The 11,618-nt window shown below is 42.5% G+C and overlaps 2 protein-coding genes across 6 annotated transcripts; one reads left to right on the top strand and one right to left on the bottom strand.

The window, feature by feature from the left end:
• The first annotated feature begins 1,157 nt into the window (after positions 1-1,157).
• Positions 1,158-9,311, top strand: LOC117842252 (uncharacterized). 5 transcript variants are annotated; one of them, XM_072292157.1, is made up of 23 exons: positions 1,158-1,497; positions 1,830-1,994; positions 2,192-2,350; positions 2,433-2,555; positions 2,712-2,807; positions 3,006-3,149; positions 3,276-3,422; positions 3,632-3,778; positions 3,904-4,050; positions 4,213-4,359; positions 4,493-4,630; positions 4,830-4,976; positions 5,089-5,247; positions 5,376-5,534; positions 5,661-5,875; positions 5,973-6,082; positions 6,173-6,377; positions 6,458-6,679; positions 6,758-6,826; positions 8,029-8,283; positions 8,380-8,448; positions 8,524-8,587; positions 9,014-9,311. In XM_072292157.1, the coding sequence occupies exons 2-23, from the start codon at positions 1,865-1,867 to the stop codon at positions 9,058-9,060; spliced, it is 3,099 nt and encodes a 1,032-aa protein (XP_072148258.1). In that variant the 5' UTR covers positions 1,158-1,497; positions 1,830-1,864; the 3' UTR covers positions 9,061-9,311. The 5 variants fall into 5 exon arrangements, with proteins under 5 accessions (XP_072148258.1, XP_034578519.1, XP_034578522.1 ...); XM_034722628.2 differs by having other exon boundaries at positions 1,159-1,497; positions 2,433-2,576; XM_034722631.1 differs by lacking the exon at positions 1,158-1,497 and having other exon boundaries at positions 1,867-1,994; positions 2,151-2,350; positions 2,433-2,576.
• A 677-nt stretch (positions 9,312-9,988) lies between these two features.
• Positions 9,989-11,618, bottom strand: LOC117845486 (putative cyclin-dependent kinase F-2). The gene has a single exon (XM_034726542.2). It carries the CDS (start codon positions 11,209-11,211, stop codon positions 10,249-10,251), a length of 963 nt encoding a protein of 320 aa, XP_034582433.1. The 5' UTR covers positions 11,212-11,618; the 3' UTR covers positions 9,989-10,248.

Genomic DNA, 11,618 nt, shown 5'->3' with positions numbered 1-11,618 from the left:
GCGACGCGCCGAGCACGATTGCCCGATCCGGGCGCACATGCAGTGCAAGGGGGCTGGGTTTGAGGCATTTTTGCGTGAAATTTTCAATTCAAACTTTGCTAACTCCAAATATAAAACTTGCAGTTGAAACTATACTCTACAAATCCTAGAAAGATATTAGGTACAAATTCGTGCTAATTTGGAAGTTATTTGATGCCAAAATTCTTAGGAACGCCGGCTTTGCGGACTTAGCAGTTCTTTCGATTTGAGGCTGATTTTGGGCATTTAGCTGACTTTGGATCCAGTTTTGAAATGGTTATGTTGATATTTTGGCATAGGTCAAATGGGTGAATTTTTAGTACATGTTGTATATTCAAACGTTTATAAAAGGTTTAGCTCGAGTTCAGTTTCAAATTTAGGAGAAATCATCATGCCAAGTTGAAGACTTTCACTGTTTTAGACAGAGCTAAGGGGCTGAATTTGAATTTGGTGCTGACTTTAGCCTAGAGCTTGAACAGTATCTATGGTGAATTAGTTCAAGCTCTAATTGACAAACTTGTTCTTCAAAGTATACTCTACAACTTTTGTAAAAGCACTAACTTAATACCAAATCTAGAATTTTAAAATAACAGAAGCTAAACTACTCTAATCGATTTTGAGTATGAGTTGAATTGCTACTGAATTTAAATCTAGTTTTTGAACCTCTTCCTCTTCAAACTAGCAAAAGTTTAAATAATAAAAGTTGTTTGTTTTGTCAATTTTTACAACTCTTATATGGGCAAAAATTGAAGTTGTTATATAAAACTTTAAATTTATGATTTACCTCCAAATTAAGCTTTTAAGGACATTTTGATCCTTCTTTAGTGCTAGATTAACTTCTAAACTTTCTACTTAAGCTTAGGCAAGGTTAATTAAGACTAGAGTTGTTACATGTTGGCCTAACCGGTCCACGGTTGGAATGTTACAAATATTTTTTTAGAAAATGCTTGTGAGAACGAAGTATAAATACACGTGATTCAAAACATTATTTTTTTTGTGATGGGCGAAAAATTGAGTTCGAATTTTGAATCTGAAATGGGCGTGGCATACTGGCAACTGGCATGCCCCACAATCACTCAGCTGCTGGATAGTAGTTGTGGACTAGTGGTATTAATTGCAGCGAAAAAGAAATTCGCTTTCTTCCCTCGTACGACTCACTCGATCACTCCCCTCTCCCTCCAAGGAAAGCCCCAGCGCTCGTCTTGGCGCTAGACACTCGCCGCCGTCGCCGACGGCAACCTCTCCTCCTCCGTTCGGCCGCCTCGCCGTTCCCATCTTCCCCTTGCGCGCGCCGCTCCCCTCCACCACGACTCCCCTGGGCATTTACCTCACGCGCGCCGTTACCACCGGCACCCGGCACCCGACTCTGCCGTCGGTGCCCTAGCTAACCGATCGCCAGCAGCTTCGCCAAATCATCCGCTCGGTCTCGCCAATTTCCGGCCGCCTCCGCCGCTACGCCACTACAGGACTCCAGAACCCGTGAGTTTTCATGCCACTTTTGAGATTATGCGAATAAATGGGCGGATTAGTGTAGCCTGACTAATTCAGTTGGGGAACTGCTTGGGGATTACTGTGAGAAAAACACACAGTAATAACTCTACTCCCACTGGTGTACAGTTCACAGTCAGATGAATGCATCAATATAACGACAATTTTCTAGTGACCTGGAATTTGTTCTTTATACTCTTCAGTTTCTCTTTTGATCGTTTCTCGAGGATCAGTGGTTCAAAGGTAGCCAGGTTATGCTTAAGCAGGTTTGTGCCGAAAGAATGCTGACCGTGCGCAACTTTTTTTGTCTTTTGTACTTGTAGGAATAAGTGACTTTCGTTTCACTAGCATTCTAAGGATGCCAGCCTTTGGAAGGCTGTGTGACAGGGTTCCTCTTTTGGATATTACTAAGCGAAGTGGCCAGCATGTGAATTATGAGAACTCACTGTATGGACAAAAGAGCAATGGTTCATGTTATACTGATGCAGGTGAGCCCAATCCATCATCCTACAGCAAAGAATTGAAGTCTTACTGTATGAATACAAATTATCCTTCTATTATGCATGTCTTACTGTATGAATTGAAGTATTACTGTATGAATATATATAACCACGTGGAAGTTGTACTAAACTTGTTGATGATAGATGCCAAAGGGATAATGCTGATTGTGCAGCGCATAGTGCAGCTATTGTGACGGGTAACCCGTACATGCCCCGTGTGATGAGACTGCAGGAGCAAGGGAGTTCAGAACCATATGAATTGAATAATAGATACAATGCTCCTACAGCAAAGAACATAGGAGATTTGAACGGCATGCATTCCTGGGTTCAGGAACATCCAGAAGGTGAAAAATAACATCCATCTGATTGGTGCCTTAAATATTAATCCCACACTTACATGTGAAATGCATGGTTGTGTTTCCACAGAACGCAAAATGATTCAGACGTCATTGGAGCTGCTGATGTCCCAAAGCAAAAATGTTCAACCCCCAATTTTCTCTGGTTCTTTTGGTGGGGATCTGACAAATGCACCAACTTTGCAAGTTCAAGGTACTGCGTATTCATCCAAGGGTAAGCATGAATTTGTTGCGTAGATAGAACTTTTGTTTTAGCATTTATGGCGTCTGCTTTTGTGATCTTGCTGATTGCTTTAATTGTGGAAATTTCTAATTGGTGCTTTATGTGTTAACCATGCACTTTCCACAGGACACAAGATGATTCAAACGCCGTTGGTGATGCTGGTATCCCAAAGCAGAAATGTTTGCCCACCAAATTTGTCTGGTTCCACTTATTCATCCAACGGTAAGCATGGGCATGGTTCTTGTGTAGGTGGCACCTTCATTTGCAATGATGGTGTGTGCTTGTGATCTTACTGATGGCTCTAAATTGAGAGAACTTCTAGGTTTTGCCAAATGCAGAAGGTGAAAATAACAACTTTCTGATTGGCACTTAAATATTAACTATAACTTATACTTGAAATACATGGGCACATTTCCACAGGACATAGGATGATTCAAACACCATCAAATCTGCTGATGTCTGAGAGCAGAAATGTTGGCCTAACAAATTATACTGGTTCTGTTGGTGGGGAACCAACAAACATCCCAAGTTCGCAAGTTCACGGTACTGCATATTCATCCAGAGGTAAGCATGGTTTGTTGCGTAGACAGAGACCTTCGTTTTGCTTTTGTAATCTTGCTGAATGCTAATTGATCGAATTGCACAAATTTCTAAATGGTGCTTTATGTATTAATTATGCATGTTTTACAGGACACAAGATGATTCAGACACCATGGCAGATGCTGATGTCCGGAAGCAGAAATGTTTGTCCACCAAATTTGTCAGGTTCTACTTATGCAATGGAGATGGCAAGTCTTGCGAACCCACAAGTTCATAGTACTTCATATTCATCCAGGGGTAAGCTGTAAGCATGGTTTGTTGTGTAGGAGGCACCTTTATTTTATAATGATGGTGTGTCATGTGTGCTTGTGATCTTACTGATGGCTCTGAATTGTGAGAACCTCTTCTAGCTGTGCCAAATGCAGAAAGTGAAAAATAACAACTTTCTGATTGACCTGAAATATTAACTATACACATACTTGAAATACATGGGCATGCTTCTACAGGAAACAGGATGGGTCAAACACCAATTGATCTGCTGATGTCTGAGAGCAGAAATGTTGGCCTACCAAATTCTACTGGTTTTGCTGCTGGTGGGAATCCAACAAGTGTTCTAACTTCGCACGTTCATGGTACTGCGTATTCATCCAGTGGTAAGCATGGTTTGTTGTGTAGGTAGAACCTTCATTCTTCTTTTGTGATATTGCTGAATGCTGATTGCTTTAATTGTGGAAATTTCTAATTGGTCCTTTACGTATTAAACATGCACTTGGCACAGGATATCAGATGATTCAGACACCATTGGAGATGCCGATTTCCCAAAGCAGAAATGTTTGCCCACCAAATTTATCTGGTTCCACTTATGGGGTGGAGTTCGCAAGTGTTGCAAATCCACAAGTTCATAGTACTGCATATTCATCCAGGGGTAAGTATGGTTTCTTGTGTAGGTGGTACCTTCATTTTATAATGATGGTATCTGCTTGTGATAGCTTTTAATTGTGAGAACTTATTCTAGGTTGTGCAAAATGCAGAAGGTTTAAATATTAACTGTACATCTTACTAGAAATACATGGGAATGTTTCCACAGGACACAGGATGATTCAAACACCTACGGATCAGATGATGTCCGAGAGCTTTAATGCTGCCCTACCAAATTCTACTGGTTCTGCTGTTGGTGGGGAACCAACGAACATTCCAAGTTCGCAGGTTCATGGTACTGTGTATTCATCAAAGGGTAAGCATGGTTTTTGCATAGGTAGAACCTTCGCTTTATAATTTATGGCGTCTGCTTTTGTGATCTTTCTGATTGCTCTAATTGTGGAAATTACTAATTGGTGCTTTATGCATTAACCATGCACTTTACACAGGGCACGAGATGATTCAGACACCATTGGAGATGCTGATGTCCCAAAGCACAAAACCAAATTTATCTGGTTCCACTTTTGGTGTGGAGTTGGCTAGTGTTGCAAATCCACAAGTTCATAATACTGTATATTCATCCAGAGGTAAGAATCGTTTGTGGTGTAGGTGCCACCTCATTTTATAATGATGGTGTGTGCTTCTGATATTACTGATGGCTCTAAATTGTGAAAACTCCTTCTGGGTTGTGCCAAATACAGATGGTGAAAAAGATCAACTTTCTGATTGGCACATTAATTATTAACTGTACAGTTAAACTTGAAATACATGGGCATGTTTCCGCAGGACACAGGATGATTCAAACACCAATGGATCTGCTGATGCTAGAGAGAAGAAATTTTGGCCCACCAAATTCTACTGTTTCTGCTGTTAGTGTGCAACCCACTAATGTTCCAAGTTCACAAGTTAATGGTTCTGCTTATTCATCCAGCGGTAAGCATGGTTTTTTGCATTGTTATAAGTTATGATTTTGCTGATTGCTTTAAATTGCTGGAATTTTCTCTTGGTTGTTGGTTTATAACCTCAATTTTTTTGCTACTTGCAGAAACTGACGCTGACAATGATCTTCCACCGCCATCCCTGAATAGTAGGGACACAAGAGGCAGTGGATGTGTCAGTGGCGAAGGAAGAGCTACTATCCCTGCCAGTTCGCATGCTAGGGTACAAACAGATATGGAAGCACAAATTCATCAGCTTGAGCATGGTTCGTTACATAGTTATAACCTTGTTATGTTATCGTTTGGTGTCTGGTTATGATCTTGCTGATTGCTTTAAATTATTGGAATTTCTCTTGGTTGTTGCCTTATAACCTTAACTTTTTTCTTGTTGCAGGAACTAACAATGATGATGATCTTCCACCGCCATCCCCGAATGGTAGCGATATGAGAGTCCATGGACATGTCAGTGATGATGGAAGAGCTATTGTCCCTGCCAGTTCATATGCTAGGGCACATATAGATATGGATGCACAAGTTCATCACCTTGAGCTTGGTTTGTTGCATACTTGTTACCTTGTTATGTTATCATTTGGTTTCTGGTTATGATCTTGCTGACTGCTTTAATTGTTTGAATTTCTCTTGGTTGTTGCTTTATAACCTCAATTTTTTCTTGTTGCAGGAACTGACGGTGACGATGATCCTCCACCACCATACTCGAATAGTAGGGATATGAGAGGCAGTGGACATGTCTGTGGCGATGGAAGAGCTATTGTCACTACTAGCTCACATGCGAGGGCACCGACAGATATGGAGGCACAAATTCATCAGCTTGAGCAGCAAGCATACTATTTGGTTCTTCGTGCATTTAAAGCACGATCTGATTCCATTACATGGGTTGGGACCGTTAAACTATTTCGATGCATTTGGTTCTTGTGATTATTTTAGATATTATTTCTCAGAGTGGACCTGAGATCAGTTTACCATTTTTCAGGAGAAGGAAGATCTCATAACTGAACTTAGGGAGGAGCTAAGGGTATCTGACGAAGCACATCGGCAGCTATTAAACATGATCAACAATGATGATCTAACTCACAGCATAAGGTACAATATAAATGGTTTTTTTATTTTATTAACGGCAATGTACAAATTTTGCTTCTTTTTAGCATTCTCAATTTCTGCCACAAAATTAAGGGAACGGAGAACAACAGGAGGGATTGAGGAAAGATTGCCCAATAATCCTAGTCATGACTCTGTGTCTAATCATACCACCTCTGCTCGCAAGAGGCAAAAGACATCTAAATCTATTACTGCTTCACTTGCTACACCAACACAACCATCATCTTCAACAGCTATAAAAGCAGTTTCTCTTGGGACTAAAGGCAAAAGGACAAAACCAGTAAGAAGATAATCCCAATGACTTGTTCCCTAAAGAAAACTTCTGTTTTTTTTATTCTGACTAATTTTACATTCTTCCAGTGCCAGAAGGTATCTGGGGGCTCTGCAGTGAAGCCCACGTCATCTTCAGAAGGTCCTAGTGCAAGAGGACCACTTATGAATCGATATTTTCCTGGTGGTCCTTCTGCTGAATTTTCTGAAGCACAGAATGTCAACCCGTTAATAGGCCGTAAAGTCATGAATCGTTGGCCTGATGATAATAGTTTCTATGAAGTAGTTATATCTGATTATAATCCAGAAACGGTTTGTTTCTTTCTCAACAATTGATTACATTTACTTTTGGATTAAAGCATCCAGCTCTTTCTTAGAGATTTTTTGCAGGGACTTTATGCACTGGTTTATGATATCAATACATCAAATGAGACCTGGGAATGGGTTGATCTTGAGAAGGTATGTAGTCATTTTTTTAACATGGACATTCATCCTATATGTTTTTACGAAATCTAGTTCTTTTGGATTTTGGTCCTTCGAAATCTGCATATTGTGCTGAGAAACCTTTCACTTCGCTAATGTGCCAATGGGATGAGTAAGTTCTACATTAAGATTAATTGGTTTAGTAATATCCACTTTAACAAAAAATTTAAATCTTTTTAGATGTTAGCGGTTACCCACAATGGATCTCATGTGAAGCTAAGACAGCACAAACTGTGTAAAGGCGCATGGTCATGTGTGATGAAAATATATGCAATAGAACTAATCTGTTAGGAGAAGTACACATGCCCAATAGCTGAACATGAGTTCCTATAAGCTTACTCTTATGTGATGTGGTCCAGATTGTAGAATATTTATCCGACTATATAGATGTGGTGACCTTGTATTTTAGAGCTACCAGATTTTTATTCGGTATGTTTAATTTGGAGAGTTACAATGTGTGTGCCACGATGTAACCAATTATAATCACATAATCAATTTTGGTCATTGATATAGTTGGTGTTGAAGTTTGAACTGCAACTAATATGTTTTTGTTCCATTCCGAATAACACTTTTTTTGGGGTAGAATTATGGGCAAACATTTAGATTGAAGCTTTGTCGCATCACATCAGCTCATTTTTACTGAGTGGGTCAAACTGTGACTTCAAGAATCTGTCAGATTCTTGTTGTCGGTATCATTTGATTGAGATTCCAGCAGTAACTTTGTTGACATCCTACCAGTCATGTTTGATGTTTGTGCTGATATGGAATATTGTATACATGGAAGAGGAAGATGGTTAACAGTATTTGGAAAGTGGTTCGTCTTAGTGTTTGCTAGTTTTATATGCTTATTAGTGATTGTACTCAATTTCATTGACAAATTGACTTTGCATCGTGGAAGCTTTTATAACATGAGAAGCATAGCCGTATAACATATATTTACTAAAGACTTTTAATTCTGGATCAAATCACATATATCAGAAAACAAGCAGATTGTTAACTTTTCCATATTGGAGAACACATTGAGCTGTCCCTTTACTACTTTCATGTTCGTCATGTCTTTGTTCATGCTTTCGGAATTTAATATGCTTGTATTCAGAAGAATCATTATTGATTACTAATGTCAACCGAACTCTTCTACCTGGCATTGTTTTGATTATTGCTTTTTCCTCTGAGAAAAGATGGGACCTGAAGATATAAGATGGCTAGATAATGACTCTGGGATAGACCCTGTGATGTATCTACAAAGCCAAGGTGCTCCAAGTAGTGGTGCTAGGAAGTCAACTAACTGTGGTGGGTTGATGCGAGGTCATGGAAGAGGAAGAAGTTTCCAAAAGAATGTATCCAAAAAAGATTTTTCACCTCCACAAAAAAATGCTAGAAAGAGAGGTTCCGGAGACATTGATATACTTCACACTGAGAGCCTCATAGAACGGGTTAGTTTGAGTGAACTTGCCCATTTTTTCTGATTAGTAAGAACCGCAGACCTTGTGCCCTTTTTCAGAAAAAATAAATTTTATATGCTCATGCAGGTCGAGAAAGTTTTTAACGTTAGCAATCCTGATCACCTGGAAGTAGAGAAGGCAAAGAAAGCACTGAAAGTAAGCCTGAATTCCTTAGCGTACATATTATCTTTTCAGGAAGTTTTCACTGTGTCTAACTGTCAATGTCTGCAGGAGCAAGAACATTCTCTAGTTGATGCGATAGCAAGGCTTGCTGAGGCATCTGCTGATGAAACTGGTAAGTTCTAATGATCCATTTATGCCCTTACCATAAAATGTATGGAAAATTTGCAATTTAGGTTGGTTACCCCAAACAGCGTGGAGATATTTGACATTCCTTCAGATGTAAACCATTTGTTCTGCATACTGCGTATTAATACTGTATTTCCACCATGAGGTGTTAGTATGCCTGTTACCTTTTCTTTTATGAAGTTTCTCACACATAACAGGAAGCATATGTTAATTGGCAGTCTTCTTGGATGTATGTGCAGCATGATGCTTCAATGATTGCAGATATCGTTACATATAGAATATAACTTGTTAGTACATGAGCAATAAGCATAGGAAGGCATAATGAAATGCACCATGCTGCCAAGCATGTTTTTTTTTCCGAAAGATGTCTTGCCAAGCATATTTGACATTCCCCTTTCTTTGGTGTGAACAGATGGGCACAATCGATGTCATCGAAAGAAGAATGTCAGGAGAAGTTGATGCCATGTATATATTCCTGGAACATGCATAGATAACTTTGTGGGGAAACTATCGTCTGTAATCTTGTTGCTGTTGTTTATTCCAAATTTAGGTCTCCGTAGGTTAAAGTATGTATGTGCGTAAATGAAGCATTCTTATACAAGGAATTGCAATTCAACATTCTGGCAATGTAAAGCTTCTAGAACTGGATGTGTAAAGCTGACATGCCCTTTTTTTTGATAATTAAGCTGGCATGCCTTTTGTTCTGCTCACTTATATGCACTAGGAAACGGCCCAAGATTTGGAGTAATATATTAGTGTGGATACATGATGAGTTTTAAACCAACATCCTGAACTGTAGCAAGCATTCCTAGCGTACATGGCCAGATACACGAATGACCCCTGATTGAACAACATACTTTATGATGTCAAGAATCCAATACAATCAAGATTTAGGATGAGTTTTGCATTATTTCTGGACCAAAGAAAGAACTGGAACTTTGCATATTTCCAAGCTGAATTGAATTTCAAGAAGGGAGTCTGACAAAATTCAATTTAAATCTGGCAAGTCTGGTGAACGTTGCTACTTGCTACCCATCAAGCATTGCCAAGATTGGTCGCGGTAATGATGTCCATTGTTCTTTCAAACGTAGAGATTTACAAATCTTAATCCCAGAACTGAGGTAATTAGACTACTCACTAATACTATTCCTCTGTTTCTAGTGTAGAAACAAAGACACAATCATCACGCTATAGCTTATGAAAGATTTTGCCCCATGGCCTTGTGCCTCCAACAGACAAAGTTCTTCTGTTTCTAGTACATAGAAGCTGGTACTCTTTTTGAATTTTCTGACTGCCTGCTTGTAGAGTTGCAGAAAGTGAAGAAGCCAAGGCATAATCATCACGCAAGTTATTACTGATCATCACACATTCACACAGTAGCACATCATACCTTATAATGAAAATGTTATTGAACAAAAGTAACCTGTTAAACATGGTTTCTTAACTTTGATCAGATGTTAACAAGCAACAGTAGATTGTTTCTAGCCGACTACTACAGCTACCTATTATACATAATCTACCTACTGAAAGCATAAGATTACAATGAACACTCATCGCCAATTGGAGCTACAAATAATGGAGCAAGTGATTACAATAAGTCAATTTGGTCCTAAATCCTAATAGAGCTCTTTGTCTGTCTGCACTTGGTCAGGCATCCTCTGCTTCCTCTGTGAACCACCGGTGCTTGAGCGCTTCTTCCGCGGTGAGCCTCTTGTCCTTGTCGACGCACAGCAAGCCACACAAGACCTCACCAGCAGCCTGCGACAAGTCCTGCGGCAGGCCCTTGAACGCCGCCACGCCATCCGAGTCGATCTCGTGCCCCAGGTGCAACACATCCATGAGCAGGTCATCATCTGTCTCGACTTCAACGAACAGGGGCTCGCCGGCGAGGAGCTCGAACATGACGCACCCCAGCGCCCAGACGTCGACGGCCGTGCCGTACCAGCGGCTGCCCATGAGCTGCTCCGGCGCGAGGTACCAGAGCGTGCCGACGGCGCACGGGTCCTCCGGGTAGGGCGGGCGCGCCGGCGTGGCCATCCCGAAGTCGCAGATCGTGAGCGCGCCGCCGGGGCCGACAAGCACGTTCTCCGGCTTGATGTCGCGGTGCAGCGTGCCCGTGGCGTGCACCGACGCCGCGCCGCGCAGGAGCTGTCGCATGGCCGCGCGCGCCCGGGGCTCCGGGAAGCGGCCAGCGAGGTTGAGCCTGTCGCGGAGCGTGGTGCCCTCGACGAGCTCCGTGACGAGGAAGAGGTCCCCGGTGGCCGCGTCGGTGGCCACGTCGCGGATCTGCAGCACCGAGGGGGCGCCGCGGCAGGCGGCCAGGCAGGCAGCCTCGCGGAAGGCCGCGCGGAGGGCGTCCCCGCCGCCGCCGCGGGTGGCGCGGACCCACTTGACGGCCACCACCTCGCCCGTGCGGCGGTGGCGCGCCCGCACCACGACGCCGTACGTGCCCTTCCCGAGCACACCGAGCTTCTCGTAGTCGTAGATGGATCCGAAGTTGTACTTGGGGCGCTTCTTGCTGCTCCTGCTGCCGCCGGCCGCCGCGGGGCAGGGGCCGTCGACCGCTGCCCGCTTCTTGGGCGCCGCCACCGCCACTGCCGCCGCCGCCATGTCTTTCGCTTGGAGGGGACGAAACGAGAGGGGACAGGGGAGGGACAGATCAGAGTCAGAGGCGCGCGTCGTAGGGAAGCGGAAATTTCGGAAGGATTGCGCGCGGCGCCGGGGGAATTTGTAGGCGAATCGGACGGTGGATTGGAGGACGGGCAGGATACGTGGACGGGTCGGAATCGGTTGGCGTAGGCGTCACGCGGATCCGGGCTTGCGTTTGGTGGACGTGGCCACGCGGGATTGGAGCGGTGCGCCAGCTCAGCAGAGGCAAGGCAGGCTACCGCGTTTGAGGTGTTGTTTGCACACCACGTGCTAAAGTTTAGCCCTATCACATCGGATGTTAATTAGAAGGGCTAAATATGAGTTAATTATAAAACTAATTGCAGAATCCTTAGGCTAATTCGCGAGAT

Source organism: Setaria viridis, chromosome 2 (genome assembly GCF_005286985.2).
Source record: "Setaria viridis chromosome 2, Setaria_viridis_v4.0, whole genome shotgun sequence".
In the NCBI taxonomy this organism is placed as follows: Eukaryota; Viridiplantae; Streptophyta; class Magnoliopsida; order Poales; family Poaceae; genus Setaria; species Setaria viridis.
Note: the sequence above shows the minus strand (reverse complement) of the source record. Positions and strands in the feature narration are given on the sequence as shown.

What these genes read in the sequence shown, in the direction of transcription:
- LOC117842252 (XM_034722628.2), top strand. Translation starts at nt 1,865, where the DNA reads ATGCCAGCCTTTGGAAGGCTGTGTGACAGGGTTCCTCTTTTGGATATT. An exon ending in TACTGTGTATTCATCAAAGG is followed by an intron (nt 4,360 to 4,492) that starts GTAAGCATGGTT and finishes CACTTTACACAG; the next exon opens with GGCACGAGATGATTCAGACA. An exon ending in TACTGTATATTCATCCAGAG is followed by an intron (nt 4,631 to 4,829) that starts GTAAGAATCGTT and finishes ATGTTTCCGCAG; the next exon opens with GACACAGGATGATTCAAACA.
- LOC117845486 (XM_034726542.2), bottom strand. Translation starts at nt 11,211, where the DNA reads ATGGCGGCGGCGGCAGTGGCGGTGGCGGCGCCCAAGAAGCGGGCAGCG.